The sequence below is a fragment of the Taeniopygia guttata genome, chromosome 27 (genome assembly GCF_048771995.1).
Source record: "Taeniopygia guttata chromosome 27, bTaeGut7.mat, whole genome shotgun sequence".
Taxonomy (NCBI): Eukaryota; Metazoa; Chordata; class Aves; order Passeriformes; family Estrildidae; genus Taeniopygia; species Taeniopygia guttata.
In genome coordinates, this window is record NC_133052.1 from 262,876 (window position 1) to 279,200 (window position 16,325).

The 16,325-nt window shown below is 42.8% G+C and overlaps 1 protein-coding gene across 15 annotated transcripts in view; it reads left to right on the forward strand.

The window, feature by feature from the left end:
* Positions 1 to 16,325, forward strand: part of TANC2 (tetratricopeptide repeat, ankyrin repeat and coiled-coil containing 2) — a 151,637-nt gene that overhangs the window by 106,803 nt on the left and 28,509 nt on the right. For all 15 annotated transcript variants that reach the window (XM_072919093.1, XM_072919095.1, XM_072919097.1 and 12 more), the window contains 3 exons: positions 1,292 to 1,458; positions 2,934 to 3,541; positions 14,432 to 14,540. In XM_072919093.1, the coding sequence (XP_072775194.1) occupies positions 1,292 to 1,458; positions 2,934 to 3,541; positions 14,432 to 14,540 (884 nt within the window). The remainder of the gene's footprint in view (positions 1 to 1,291; positions 1,459 to 2,933; positions 3,542 to 14,431; positions 14,541 to 16,325) is intronic.

Below are 16,325 nucleotides of genomic sequence, written 5' to 3' on the forward strand. Positions count from 1 at the left end.
TTTTCAAACCTGCTGATTGAGAGTGCTGGCAAGCTAATTTGCACCAAGTGTTCTCTAACAAGATGAACAGTATCTGGAAATTGGTTATAAAATATATAATATTTAAGACTATATAAATATGTCAGCAGGTCTTTTACAAGGTGCTGTTGAAGCTTTAGTGCTACTGGGACAACAAAACTATTGCACAGGTGTTAATGGTGAACGTCACTGAGAAAGATTCATGTTTTTCAAAGACATACATATATATTTTTTTTTTTTTTTTAATAGCAAAGAATCTAAATAATTTATAGGAGAACAAAGTTCTGATTGTTCCCCTACTCCTGCTTTCTCCTCTCTCCCTTAGGCTTTATCAGGAGCATGAGATGTGGGTATAAAATTCAGGCACTACATTCACTTCAGGATTTCAGAGAGGAATAAAGTATATTTTCTAGTGTACCCAAAAATCTTACTGAGAAGTTAACTGAAAAAGCAGCTATGGTAATTTTAGTGCAAAATGCTAAAATTAGTATTTTTCATGTGTATGTTTACAGTGCAGTTGATACAAGGCAAGGACAAGATGCTCAGCAGTCCCAAAAACACAGTGTTTTCACACATCTGTTGTCCCTGGAATACCACAGGGACCACAGGATCTCATCGTCAATGAACATTTTGTGCTGAGATTTTGCAGAAAAGTTTCTGGTGCAATTAAAAGTCAAAGAGAAGAACTCACCTGCTGCTGGAAACATTGACCTTTTTGATAGCAGGAGTTTATCTGTAGTACTTTACAGATCAGGACTTGCAGTACATATGAATAGGATATGCCATCAGTACACTCAGATTTCACATTTTACACCTGGTTTTGAATCTTATTGGACAAAATTGCCATTGAGAAGATACCCCTTGAGCTTAAGGTACAAGTCCAAAGGTATCTCTACCATTATTTGTAAAGCCATACTCAGCTCTCAGTGTCTGACATAGAAAAAATGGCTGCATGGTCAGCATCACCTGGTTTACTGTATTCTCCAGCAGCAAAAAAATCCTGTGTAAACAGTCCATTATTTACTTCTGGTAGGATTTTCAAGGCCAGGTTGGAACAACAATAGGATGGCCCTGTCTCCAGCTGGAGGGTGGAATGAGATGACCTGTAAAGGTCAATATGCAATTAATGTATCATTAAAATGGTGCTGCTACGGTAGGTGTTTTCTTCTTTGGCAATATCTGGTCATGGTTTAAAGCTCTGTAGTAACGTTGCAGTACATTATGGTTGTGTGTCTATAGTCTATCAAATAAATGCTTTTTCTCTTTCTCTCAGAGAGGAAGATCCCTGATGAAGATTTCATTATATTAATTGATGGTTTAAATGAAGCTGAATTTCACAAGCCAGATTATGGAGACACCATAGTATCGTTCCTGAGCAAAATGATTGGAAAATTCCCTTCCTGGCTGAAGCTGGTAGTGACAGTCAGGACAAGTCTACAGGTATGTTGAGACCCAAAACAGGGATAAAGGGATAAACTGTGTCATTGTCGTGATGGGCTTTGGTAAAGAAGATCTTACTAGATGTTCTGGATTTGCTCAAGACCATTTATTTCAGGTTATCCTTTTGGCTTTTTTATTCTTGGATTTACATCCATACCCCTAGGCTCACTCTACAGCTTTGGAAGGATCTAATCCATCATCGCTTATTCATGTAAATAAATGTTCATCAGCAGATAGCTCAGATCATTTTGTGAGACTGTTCACACGCCAGTAGGGCCCGAGTCATGGAGCCATTAGGAAGGTAGGGCCTGGTGTCTGGCAGCCTGTGCAGCTAAAGAACATCCTCAGCTCCACGTGGAAGGACAGAGGAATTCAGATCTTCATTCCTTTCAGCGTGACCCAGAGCATGATGATTTCAGTCTGATTAGGCCGAGATGTTACTCAGCTCAAGACTGTTGTGAGCAGGTTCAGCAGGGAGCTGAGTCTGGTTCCAGCCCCATCAGGGCAGCCAGCCTCCACATAGTTGCTGTCAGTGGGAATGGCAGCTGCTTCCCAGAATCCAGGAGAGCACGGATTATTTGCTGTTCAGTGCTGGGGTCCATTTTTTGCTCAGTAATGGAGTAAATGAAATAGCATTTGGAAGAAATCTTTTTGTAATTGTAAGTAAATTGGATCCTGATGACTTGAATTCCTCATTTAATTAGGGCTTTTGCATCCATAAAGTCTTCACTGCCACTTGAGTTCACACTGTGCTCTCCCTCTCTATTTTGTTGGAGAGCTTATGGCTTTCCTGGAATTGGCCTTGTACAGATCTGTTGCTTCACTTTGCTTCTCCTCACAGCGGCCGAGAGTGCGTGAGGCAAGAATTTCTTTGGAGAGGCCTTTGGTGATCTTTGGTTTATGTTGAACCAGGGAGTTCAGTAGATGAGCATTCCCTGAGCGCAGTGTCTTGCAGCAGACACAGTTGCTTTGCACTGGAAACTATTCATTATCATCTGTCATGTTTCTGTGCATCTGTGGATACAGAATGCAGAAGGATGCCCCCAGGAAGGTTCTTGGTCTCAGAAAGTTTCAGCTTCAGAAAGTTTCCTGTGGCATCAGATCTGTTACCTGGATGTCCTGGACAGCAGAAGGAATGGGAGGTCAATTCATGGTTGGGAGAGAGAGGAATAACAAGGGCACTACTCTGTGTGAATTTACCAGCCCTTTCCATGGGTTTTTCCATGTGAATTTTCCAGCTCTTTCCATGTTAGAAAGTGTCCGTTGTTTTTATATCAGTCATGTGTCACACACAGCTTGTTTGATTATAGATGGGAGTGTGAGGCCCTGAGGGCCACAAACTGCTGTTTGTGTTCTTGCTCTGATGGAAAGTCTTAAAGGAGTCTCAAAGGTGCTATTGTGATAGAAAAGAAGTTTACTTAATGAATAGTAAACACTGCTGGCATTAGTATCTCTTTTTCTTTCTTTCTTTGTAGGAAATAATAAAGCTGTTGCCCTTCCACAGAATATTTTTGGATAGACTGGAAGAGAACGAAGCCATTGACCAGGACCTGCAGGCATACATCCTTCACCGGATACACAGCAGCTCAGAGATCCAGAACAACATCTCTCTCAATGGCAAAATGGACAACACTACGTTTGGCAAACTCAGTTCTCACCTCAAGACCTTGAGCCAAGGGTCCTACCTATACCTGAAACTTACTTTTGATCTCATAGAGAAAGGATACCTAGTTCTAAAAAGCTCCAGCTACAAAGTGGTCCCAGTGTCCCTGTCCGAAGTGTACCTGTTGCAGTGCAATATGAAGTTCCCAACACAGTCTTCCTTTGATCGTGTCATGCCTCTCTTGAACGTAGCAGTGGCTTCTCTGCACCCATTAACAGATGAACATATTTTTCAGGCCATTAATGCAGGTAACATTGAGGGCACTTTGGAGTGGGAGGACTTTCAGCAGAGGATGGAGAACCTTTCTATGTTTCTTATCAAACGTAGAGACATGACGCGAATGTTTGTTCATCCCTCTTTCCGAGAATGGCTTATTTGGAGAGAAGAAGGTGAAAAAACCAAGTTTCTTTGTGATCCAAGGTAAGAAAATGCTCTGAGAAATCAGAGCTTACCAGTGTGTTACTCTACACCGCTACCTGAATCATCTTGTTTTATGAGGTTGCACACGGCTGCAGTTGCTCTGTACACAGAGTTCGCTCTGTGTACACTGTAGGTCTCTACATTCTGTCCTGATCACCTGAGGTCTTTATGTTGTTCATGGAAGGAAACAAGCACCCCTGGGCACACACCTGACTTGGCAAACCTAACAGTGATCTTTAGAATGAGATGAGCTGTTTCTCAGAAGGCCTCAGGCTGCCTAGCTCAGTTGTCACCAGGGACAGGTTACTCCTTCCAACTCAGTCCTGGAGAAGGGGCATCATCATCCCTTTCTCCAAAGGTATCAAAAGCACAGGAAATAGAAGATAAGTGGAAAGATGAGTAGTGTGGATACATCTTTTGTAGTTGCTTATTTTTCAAGTTGTGCTCCTTGTAGTTCTACTAAAGGTTTTTATGAAAACAAAATAAAGAGCAGAATTGTTTTTTGGTGATTTCAGACTGTAAATGCATCTGTAATCTCTATCCTGACAGCAGCTGAGTTCCTGGCTTAACTCACGGGGAACAGAATTTAATCATGATTAGATTTATATTCTCTAAGGCAAATGATCTCTATTGACATGACTTTTTGTTTCTAGTGACAAGTGGAAACAGACCATCTGACTGTAATTCTCATCGTTTGCCTTCAAGTTTTGCTCCATTTTTCTGCCCATTTCTTAAAATATTATTATAATCATCAGGGAAGCACTCAGATTCAAGGATGTGTCAGTGACCCAGTGGTCAGTCTGAAGACAATCTCATGGTATCTGCTGGAGCTGGAAAGCACCTGGCTGATCAAGGCAGCTGTGGCTATGAGTGGTGTCAGAGTAATTTACCACTTTAAATTCCAAGGTAAACAGTCTGCAGTAGAAAAATACGAAATAGCTTCTCCCAATGGGCATCTTCTTATTTTTAGTGGGTTCTGACAATATTCCTGTTGAGTGAGCCCTTGGTAAAGCTTCTCACAGCAGCAGGTGCCTTCAGATCAATCAAAGACCTATTTAATATCCTTACTTGGGAGTCACTGAGTGCTTGCCACCATGTAATGCTGTTCTGCCCTGTTTGCAGCGTCTGTGCGGTGCTTGCTCCAATGGAGCTGAGAGCTTCCTCCGTCCCAGTCACTCCCAGTCACCTGGTTCTACTGGTTTTATGTGGCCTGGCTGCAAGAGAGCTTGCTATGAGCTGGGTGACGGGACAGCAGCCAGTACTCCTGGCAATTATGAGATCACACAGCACCTGCCAGAATGATCCCTAATAAGAGCAACTCAGAAGAATCACTGCTTTCCAAATCACTGCTTTCCGTCGCTACCATGAAAATAGAATCTAGGTGTGGGATGCTTCCCTGGTGGGTGAGCATGTGTTGGGTGCTGTGGGTGGTAGCAGTGCCTATGGCTCAGTAACCTGGGGACTGTGGGTCCAGAAATTCTCTTCATCCTCACAGTGGTGGGAAAGGGCACTCTCAGAATACCAGATTCAGGAGGAGATTCAGATGTGCTGCATTTTAGATGTTTTTGCACTGAAACAAAGCATGTCATCAACACGAAGGCACAATGTTCACTCAACAAGTCACCAGAAAGATTTTTTCTCAACATTTGGGTTTGGTGCTGTCTTTCCTGAGCATCAAATACATTATGCTGCCCTCAAGACTATTTAGGAGATTTTCAGATATCACTTTCCATCTCATATATGCCATTAATGTGAGGAAATTAATGGTGACTCTATGGGGACCACTCATGCTCTGTGCCAGCTGGGTATCTCCACAGAGCTGACCTGGCTTAGCTCCTTCCCACAGGCAAAAAGAAGTTCCAGTGCATCAACAGACTCTCACTACCACGGGCATGAGCCCATACATACTGGACGATTAATATATATCTCTGACGTATAATGTGCACTAATTGCATTATGCTCTGATGGTAACTAATGAAATCAAATGCAATCCAGAGATTATTAATAGAGAGGGATCCCTGAGCTACAACACTGCACAAAATCCTTCTGTCCAGCTGATACTGAGCTCAGAGCATGGGAAACCCTGAGCAACAATTAAGATAAGTCATGATTTTTCATTTTACTTCTTGGAAGAGAAGCAGAGCTGGCCACTGACAGAGCTCACAGCAGTAGCCTATTAAAATTTGTCTGCGTCTGGCTTGTTCACAGCCAGATGGATTTCTTTCTGCTCACTTGGGAATTGAGAAGACACAACAACTGTACAGAGCAGTCCTCAGGATTGTCATACATTGAGCAGTTTGACTGTACCCTGTCAGTACAGTGACAGTACGGTGAAGAGTAAGGTTGCTGAGGCTGATATTTTTCCCTGCAAGAAGAGCTTTGAAGGGAAATGTGGGTTTGTGAATCTGCTTTTAATTGACTGACCCTGACAAGAGTGTCCAGGTGTGAGACCAATATGAAGGAAATTGGTATAATGGGCCTTGTGTCCACTCATATCCCATCACTGCAGCTGGGATAATCTTCCTGATTTAATTAGTGAGAGCGAGTTCTCATGTTCCCAGAAGCGTGGAAAAGAGGGGAGGGGAGAGGAGGAACACAGTATCCAGGAATTATCACATTTTTCTATGCTTTTAAGAAAAACGGCAGATCTCCACCCTCTGGGGCTTTGGTTAGCCCGTTGAGATGCTGACCCTCTTCTTTGAACCCTTACCACGTGTTTGCTGTCCAAAGCAAAGGCTAATTGGCTCTGAAGGGTAGCATTCTCACTGCTGCTCTCCCCAGAGAGGAACCCCTCCCAGCCCCTCCATTTTTTAACACAGGGCTCTAGTGAGGCATTTGTCAGAGCACTTCACCAGCATTGCAGTAACAACCTCCCCAGCCTGTCAGGCCAGCACATCAACCAAGTGGCTTCCTTGGCAAATAATATAAAACATTTAGGGAAAGACTCAATCCTTTGTGACTGGTGCTCGGAGAAAATAGTTCTTACTACACATTCCTCCTACACTTGTGTTTCTAAACCCAAATTCTGCTCTAATGCAGAGCTTTTTTTCTGCCCAGACTTAATCAGAAACTTCTATGCAATTATTTTCCATGTTTTTACAACACTAATAATTTTTTTTATCCTTGCGCTACTGCTGAAGGGGCTGTGAACAAGACAGAAATGAAGTTATTTGCCCTGGCAAGGCAATAAGAGAGCTGTAGTCAGATATGGACTCCAGAAGTGAAATTACTTTATCCAGATTTAAGTGTAAACATCTGAGTTACTTGTCTAGACTTGCTTTATAGTCAGAGGAGAGAAATTAGAGTGATTAATTTCATCCTGAGCTAAAAGGCTACAGTAGGTCAGATGAGGAGTGCCTGGGAAGCATCTCCTCCAGCTGAGTTGTGAGGAATCTCAGGACGATGGGTTACCTAGGAGATCTTTCCAGTACTGACAAGGCTGGATGAAGTGAATCTCTCCAGGCTGCTCCTCTACCCCACACACAGGGTTTTGAAGCAAATTCACAGGTTTTCTTTCCTGGTTAAGGAAAGTTAAAGGTGAGATAAAGGTACTCTCAGTGCTGTATGAGTATCCCAGTTTCGGCTTCTGTGTCTCAGTTTGGCACTGGACCAACCACCGTTGTGTGTGCTGGTGGTGGTGGCTGAGGACAGAGGCTCTTTGTGCTCCATGGAGGTGTCCCAGCATCCATGGGACCGTAGCAAAATGAAGCATTTTAGATCTTCACCTCAGGTGCTTCACCTCTGGCTTGGTGAAGCCAAAACTCACCTAATTTTAGGGGCCTGCCATCCAGGTGTCTGTTGCTCAGGCACTCACTCCAGTCTCCTTGGGTCCTTGGATCAGTTCATCTGGCCTGTTCTAGCTGCTGACTGAGGTGAGCTGAAACCCAAACCCCAGTCCCTGGCCTGGCCTGGCCTTAGGGTCACTGAAGCACAGACATGCTGCCCCGGGGAGGTGACCTGTGCAGGACTGGAATGTGGCAGAGATGGGAAGCAGCAGAGGTGGTGCCTTTGGTGTAGGTTTGCTCCTGGTTGCTGTTCTTAGGGCAGTGGGTTTTGAAGGATAAGCATTTTATGAACCCACAACAAGGCCATTCGCTCACCTCTTCCCTCCTCTTCTGCATTCATAAACCAAATCTGTTTGTCAAACCCCAAATCAAGATACACTGCATGGATAAATATGCATCAGCAATCCAGGCAGAAGGATACAGCTCTCATATACCACCCGAGTTGCCATGGTTTCTAGCAGAGCTGTCTTTCAGTAAAATACTCTGTAGGTATTTTGCATTTTCCTTTTTCTCTTTTGGGATCACATTGCGAGGGGAGACTTTTCCTACACAAAATTAATGTTTTTATGTATTACCCGGCAAAATGATAGAGTGAAGGCTTTAGAGAAAAACTGGGGGTTTTGTTTTATTTTGATGGAATGCTGAATCTGATTGACAAATAACAGTCCTCGGTATAAAGATAATTCATTTAGGAAGTTGTGAGAAAAAGAAGTTGGTGAAAGCGATATTTCTAACAATTCAGGAATACAACAAACAGCTTTAAGTGGGGAGTTGGTCCTTGCATCACACATCTTAACCTCTTAAAAATTACCCCCAGATCAGTCCTCCATATGGTGCTCACTTGGGCATTTTGGTGCATGGATTAATTGATGCATGAGTCAGGTTATTTCCTTGCCCAGCCTGCTCTCTGGTCATCTGCACTTGTGCAAGGCCCATGCTCAGTTAGTGCAATTAATGACCAGGTCGCCATGGAGTCTGGTTGTTCAAGATCATTCCCACAGCTCTAATTTTGGCAGAAGTGTGGAGTGTGGTAGAAGTGATGGCTGAGTTGTCATTTCAGGCAAAACTTCCTCTGCACCCATTGCAAGGGAAGGAGAGTACAAGATTCCTCACTCTTTTAATTTACCCCTCAAGCCATAGTTATTGAGTGCCATATTTGTGCATCACAGAGATGAGTCCATCATTATGTCCTCCAGTAAACTGGAGAGGCAGACCCAATCTGTTCACCAAGTATGGAGTGCTGACTCTGAGAATACAACTTTTAGGCATCCTGTATGTCTTTCAGAAAAAAAAAACAAACTTGATTGCATTACTTGGAACCCAGTAATTATGAAATGTAAAAAGAATGGGTAATAACAAAGTGAGTGTAGGAGACTTACCATGTGCAAATTCCACATCTCCAGCATCTCAAGACATTAACTCTAGTCAGAGAATCATGGAGTGATTTGTGTTGAAAAGACTCGAAAGCCCATCCAGTTCCACCCCTGCCATGGGCCGGGACACTTTCCACTACACCAGGCTGGTGCAAACCTCATCCAACCTTGCCTGGGACACTTGCATGGATGGGACAGCCACAGCTTCTCTGGGCAACCTCACCAATTGCAAGGACCTCACCAATCTCACGGGGAACAATTTCTTCCCAACATCCCATCTAACCCTGCCCTCTGCCAGTGGAAAGCCATTCCCCTTTGTCCTGTTACTCCAGACCCTTGTCCAGTGTCTCTCTCCAGCTGTCTTGGGGTCCCTTTCTAATCTCATTCAGAAATCAGAGGTCAAAAATAAATTGCTAAAGCCATTGGTAGCAAGCAGGGAATCTGTAACAGTGATTTAGCAGTGCAGTAGAGTGACTTTTCTGCAGGTTTTCCCCTGAACTGCAGCTGCAGTGTCAGCTGGAAGAGACAAGGAGAAAAGGCACAGATTATAAATGATGACAGATGAGATGGAGAGCAGATGTGATCACTGCCACCATAAAGGACATCAGCGGAGCAGTTCATTTTAACTGGCTCGTTAGACATGCAAACCTCAGCATTGGGATGCAGCAAGGGATTGAATATATTCAATATCTCAAGTTACTGTCCTCATAAAATCCGCTCTTTTTCTTCTGGACTTTAAACTTCTGTCTGCTGGGCCATTTCCACATCTAAATGGAAGAAAATATTCACAGAATCATTCATCCTGTGGCACTGAGCCACCAAGAAGAGGGGAGTGCCGTTAACAAGAAACTGATTGAAGAAAGAAATGTTACTGAATTTCTTCCTGTTACTTTATTCCTCAAATATTAAGACCCACTTTTAGAGCAAAATCGTCTTCCTGCAGTGCAGGAGAGAGTAGCCTTGACTATTTTGAATTTTTTTTTATAATGTGAATTCCTTCCAAGTTAATTTGCAGTTATAACATCAGAGGGAAACTACATTACAAATAAATTAATTTAGGTGATAAACTGTTATTTTGAGAGGGGCTCTTGGAGCTGAACTTGGTCTTTCTGCAGGACAGGCATCCAGATACCCTTCTGCAGGGGAAAAGGTTCTAGGCTTTGTCAGAGCACACATCAATCTCTGCACTGCAGTTATGACATTGCACTTGGCAGAGCTGAATAAAATGTGAATACACATCTTTGGAAGACCAGATTCACTGGGCACAGTGTCAAATCTCTTGATTTGGGAATGTTTTCATGGGATTAGCTGGAAGAAGGGAGATACGGGTGTAAATCAGGGAATTTGGACATTGGTAGGTTCAGAAGTAAACAGGACTGATTCTCGTTTATTTTTTATTTGTCTTTTATTCGGGTGATGCAATGCCTTAACACCAGAGTGATTTTATACTGTTTAAATTATTTTTACCTGAGAACTGGAAAAGTTTAAATGATGAACAGATCTAGAAGTTTTTAATATTTTCTCTTGTATTTAATCATTCTCCTTCACTGCTCTTTAGTCACACCAGTATTTTATCAGTGAGACTTTGTCCTTTTCTATCTGTGACGTGAGGAACGGGGTCACCTGGAGACTGTGCTTGAGGTACCAACATCTTACTCCGCACTCAGAGCTGTGTGTGCCTCACTTTTGGGCGGATAAGGGACAGTTGCGTAGAGATAGATCCAGCATCTATTTTTAAATGCATGAAGTGACAGGACAAGGGGGAATGGCTTCAAACTGACTGAGAGTAGGTTTAAACTGGATATTAGGAAAATATTCTTTCCTGAGAGGGTGGTCAGGCCCTGGCACAGATTGCCTAGAGAAGCTGTGGCTGCCCCTAGATCCCTGGAAGTGTCCAAGGCCAGGCTGGACAGGGCCTGGAGTAGCCTGGGACAGTGGAAGGTGTCCCTACCATAGAGGGGGTTGGACTGGATGGACTTCAGGGTCCCTTCCAACCGAAACCATTCCATAATTCCACATGACCTCATGTGCAGCCTTCTCTTACCTTCCTTAGAGCTACTGTAGGTGTGCACTGGTTTGTGCTGTGTAGGGAGTTGGAATGGGTAGGGACTCATTTTTATGTCTTTTTTACATATATAAATATATATATATACTTACACATATGTAATTATCTATCTATATACACACTGTATGTATGCATGTACATACACACATGTATGTGCCCATCTAGGCAGGCTCCTGACCATGACAGGAGTTGATACAGACACAGAGAGCAGATTAAAGCTGCAGGAGCTGAGCTAGTAGGGCTATTAATTTTTCACCAAAAAAAAAAAAAAAAAAAAAATCTTACATTAAAAATAGAAAAATCTCTGATGATAAACTCTGCAGTGATGAAATTCAAAGTATATAATTTCACTGAGCTCCTTGATGTAGAAATCATTACTGCCACTCTGCTGTATTAAAGGAAAAAAAAAATAGCCTGTGCTGTTGCAGTCTGGTTTAGTTTCCAATTAATGTTGACAGAACAAGTATTTATCAAGCAGCTGAAAGCCAAGGTCTAGGAAGCATTGCAGAGGTAATGTATTACTCATGAATACTGTACCTTATTCTGGAGTAGTTCGTACATGCCTTATTCATAACACCAAAGTCATGTCTATAATGCAATTTAGGTAAATACCCTTCCAACTGCAGCTGAAGAGCAATTCAGGAGCTGCCTGGACTGGTGTGTCAGGCAGGAGCTGCACTTCAGCTCTTGCTGCGAAGAACTGGCACCTCAGAAGCTTCTGGATTTTCAATTCATGCTTAGGATTAATGCAGTTACAGATCCATTCAGAGCCTTCCATTCTCAAAGAGTTTTTCACCAACAAGCAAAAAGGTGGTGTTATTTGCTCTCCTGTGACATGGAGCACAGAGGCAGAGAGGCGTGGCTGAAGTGTCCTTATGCGCAGCCACTCACAGTCTGGAGCAGAAAGATCCAGCTCCTGATCCCCTGCCTAAGGATCTCCCCAGAAAGGGAAGGAGCTGATGACTCTGAACCATGGAATCATAAAACCTTAGAATGGTTTGTGTTGGAGAGGACCTTAAAGGCCATTCAGTCCAAGCCCCTGCCATGGGCAGGGGCACTTTCCACTGTCTCAGGTTGTTCCAAACCAAATCCAACCTGGCCTTGGACATTTCCAGGGTGGGGCAGACACAGATGCTCTGGGAAACCTGTGCCAGGGCCTCAGCACCCTCACACGGAGGCATATTTTCCTAATGTCTAATCTCTACCTACTCTGTGTCAGTTTGAAGCTGTTCCCCCTTGACCTGTCGCTCCAGACCCTTGTCCAAAGTCTCTCTCCAGCTCCCTGGTCAATGACCTACAAGTTCTTGAACTTGCACCACCAACCTTTGGGTGGAGCTGAACACCTTGGCCTCTCTCAAAACCCGCAGCATTGTGAATCTGATGACTTAATGGGATGGACTGAGTGTATTACAGCAATTACGGTTTTTCATAATCTGGCAGAATGGGGCCGGGTTCAATCTAGCAATTGCCATTCCGTTTGACTTCCAGCAGTATCTGGCAACACTCAAGCTGTGTTTCCTAGTAATTTGTTTTCTTCTGATCTGTATCTCCTTCCTTCTCATGGACATTCCCAGAGGTTAACAGTGTAATGAGCAAATGCATTTGTCTATCTTCTCTAGCAGGAGACCTGACATTTTCCTCCCATTCAAGAGAGGGGGAGAGCCAAAGGAAGGCAAGGCAACAAGCTGGGGTTAACTCAAGGTGCTATAACCACTTTCAGGGCTCTTCTGTTCCAGTTTTTTATGCTTTGTCCCTTCTGTTGGTGCTATGTGGAGAATTCTCACAGTGCAGATGCATGGGATTGGAGGCACTCCCTGTGCACTAGGGCATCGTGATGGGTTTTCAGCACTCAGCTGAGGCATCAGAGCTGTGTTGTGATGGGCAGAGTCACCATCTGGTGAGGCTTTTCCTCCAGTCAAGGAGGCATGGAGCAATGGGCTCCCAGCACGGGCCGTGTGCCAGGCCAAGGTGTGGAGAGCAGCTTGACAGGCAAAAATGGGGGTTTTCTTCAATTTCTTTTTATGACCTAAGAGTGAAAGAACTGTAAGTCAATAAAAACATTTCAGAAAATAGTCATTTGAGTTGATGGTGCCTCCATAAACAGAGCTGCATTTTGGACTGAAGCATAACAGAATTCCCCACCAGTGCAATAGTTTTATTACCTGTAAATGGGATATGGTGCTCTCTCACCTGTCCAAACCTGGGGATCAGGTCCTGCCTCATAAGAAAAATATTATTTGTTTTTCCAACAGACACAATCTTGTCCTCCCAGCACCATGAGGCCTGACAGAGCATCACTGGGCTCTGCTCACACAAATCCATGTGTTACCAATCCAAAAGGAGATTCATTGGCAGGGCTCAGGGGACACCTTGCCAAAAACCTGGCCAGGGCATTAGAAGTCATTCACTTTTGATCTGAGTTTATTTTCAGATGGATAGTATTCATCCCTGAATGGGGATGAGCTGGTAAATCCTCACTGCTGTGAAAGCTTCTAGCTTGTGTAATGCTTGCTAGATGTTTGGCCATCCAAGGTATTTTTTTGCTTTGCCAGACAGGGATGAGCTAATAACATTTCCTGTACCTTAAAAGCACTTTTAAAGCTACAGTTGATATCATATTTTATTTTCCTTGGCTGGAAGGGGTTAGATTGCTTTTAGTGCAGTCACATTTTTATGTAATTCCAGAAATGAAGTGACTTAAAAGGACTCCCTTGGGAGCAGCCAGGGGCTTAAGGAAGAATATAATTTTGTTGGTAAAACCAAAAAAGCATCACACAGACCACTGAGGTCCCAGGATGGAGCCTCTCTGGCTCCAGTCATGCTTGCTGCATGTCCTGCTGTGGCATCCACATGTGCCTGGGGCACCTGCAGGAGCAGGTATTTATTGATCTCACCCAGAAATGGTATTAGAACTTCACACTTCTGCATCATGTGTGTTTTGTGTGTCTGTGGAGAATCATCTTCTCACATCTTTGGGAAGATTCAGCCATGTTGAACTTGCAGCATTACAAGATGGAAATCTGTAAATGTTTAAAGGTTTAAAAATGTCAGTAAAATCATCTTTAGCAACAGAAGTTATTGTTGGTTTGGTTTGGGTTTGTTTTGGGGTTTTTTTTTTTTTCCTTAAACAGGACTTGATGTGTAGTTCAGTTAATTTGCTGTGGTTGTCAGTCTGGTAGGGCATTGCCAGAAGCATCTTCATTACTGGAAAAGGTGGAGAACATGTTTAGGAGTTTTACAAAGAAATAAAGTTGTTCCATTCCGTGGGACTGTCCACAGGTAGTGAGTGCAGGTGTCATTTAAAGGACATTTTATTCAAAGTGTGACTATTTTAAATATGGCATTTTTAGTGGCTTTAGGTTGGTTACATGCTTTGCAAATGTGGTTTGCCTCTGGAAAATGACTATAAAAGTAGCACTTCAGCTTTCGTTGCATTGTACCTCTGGTGTTTCTAAATTTACATCTACTCATAGAAAATATATTGGGGTTTGTTTTTTTGCTGTCTGCCCATGTCTGAGGGTTTTGCGCTGTCAGTGATCACCAATAATAAAGAATGCAGCTCTGTTTCCCAAAGCTGGATGTGGTTGAAGGATCAGCATTTTTGTCTCCAAAAGTTGTTTTGTTGGTGTAATGACAAATACTAACATACTTTTTCTTCTGATTTTAGGAGTGGCCACACACTACTTGCCTTCTGGTTTTCTCGACAAGAAGGAAAATTAAATAGACAGCAGACTATTGAACTGGGACATCACATTCTCAAGGCACATATTTTTAAGGTAACAAAAATTCAAATTAAGGTTTACGCCAACCTCATCCGCAGCACTGGCAGCACTTGGTCTCGTCGTGGGGTTGGTGTAAGAAGTGTGATTGCTTGAGGCTGCTAAAGCGTGTAGAAGTCAGCTTTAGAAAATTAGCTGTGGTACTTAAGAAGTCCTTAAAATTAAACCCTCCTTCAGATGGTAAATTCAGCAGATAGCCTCCTTATTTAAAATTGCTCTCTACCATAATATGCTTCTTGCCCTGAAAGATGAATTCCTGTAGCAGCATCTAGAAAAAAAGAAAATCTTTTAAAAAGAGTGGGTTTGAAGAATCTAATAAAAATTTAGGTTGTAATAGGAAAATCTGATCGTTCTTGAATTTGGCTGATTGGTCCACCCTACTCTTTACATCAGCATTTAAGACCTGGGTAATTGAAAGGCAAACTTGGATGTGAGTATCAATGTGACCCATAAACTAAGTATCATTCTGTCTGCTGGCCCAGGCACCAGATGGTGAGAATGAGAGGGTGGATTTGTAAGGTCACAGGAAATACAGATTATCTTAAAACTGTTGGGACCTGTGGGTGCTTAACACCAGTAAAAACAAGGCTGTATGATTTTATAGACTTGCGGTTTCTGTTCCTAGAGTTGACAAGTGATTTCTGCCTTGTGTCAGTCCTGTTTGATTTATTTATTTTATTGTATTCCCTATGGCAAATTCACCATCAGGTGTAGCAGCAAAGTCTCCTTGTTTGGAAAGACAATGGCTAGAGCCAAAGGGGAAAACCCCAGACTAGTGCAGTACCCCTCAGAGTATCAATTTCACATTTTCAGTTACATTCCCAAAGCCAAATTCAGCCCCGAGTTTACTGTTCAGCTGCCATTTACATCTGAATCTGGTTCCATACCTTCTTCGTTTCACACGTCTGTAGTGGGAACCAGTAAGAGGGATTCAGACTCAGAGCAAATGACAATTTTCATTAAGTGGAAAAGTTTCCAATAGGTTTCCAGGTTTAATTGAACAGTATTTACAATAATAGAAAATGCCAGTTAGCATATGACAAATGTCAGTCCAGCCTTCTGTTCCACATCACTCAGCAAATCCTTGTGTTTACAGCACTGCAGGAAGACCAGTGTCACAGTGACTGGTAACCCTAACAAAATGTTGTTTACAAGTACTGCAAAGTTCTGACAGGGTTTGAATTAGCCAGATTAGAAATTTTAACTTAGTATTTTGCTTTTCCTTGAATAGATTTATTTTTATTGCTTATTTTAACTATTTTTTTTTGCAGATTTGTGAGTGTGTACCATTTGTGAGTGGGAAGCACTGGTGGTATTTCACTGAGTGAAATGAGCTGCATTAGTTTCTGACGGAGGCACTAGGCTGGAATATCGTAGACCATATTTAAGAGCTCAAGTATTCTTTAAAGAAAATACTTGCAAGAGTACATGCACAGTCTCTTTGCTCATTGTTACCAACTGTATTTGTTTCTAAACAAGCATTTTTCCCATTCAGGCTTTTCATTCTGGCTGATCTTTTGCTGAAGCCATTACCACTGTGGCCATAGTCTTTCTGCCAAGTAGGGAGCACATCAGGTCATCAATTCAGGGTGTTTTTCCTCAAGTTGCCATGTTACAGCAGCAGACACAAAGATTGTCCTGCAGACACAAAGATCCTAATTTTGAAGGTATTTATGAAGGCCTGGTGCTATTATAATTCCATTTTATGTACTCACCAGGAAGCCAGGAGAATATTAGACCAGAGCTAAAGCATTTTGTCCAGCCAGGGAGTACTGAGAGCTG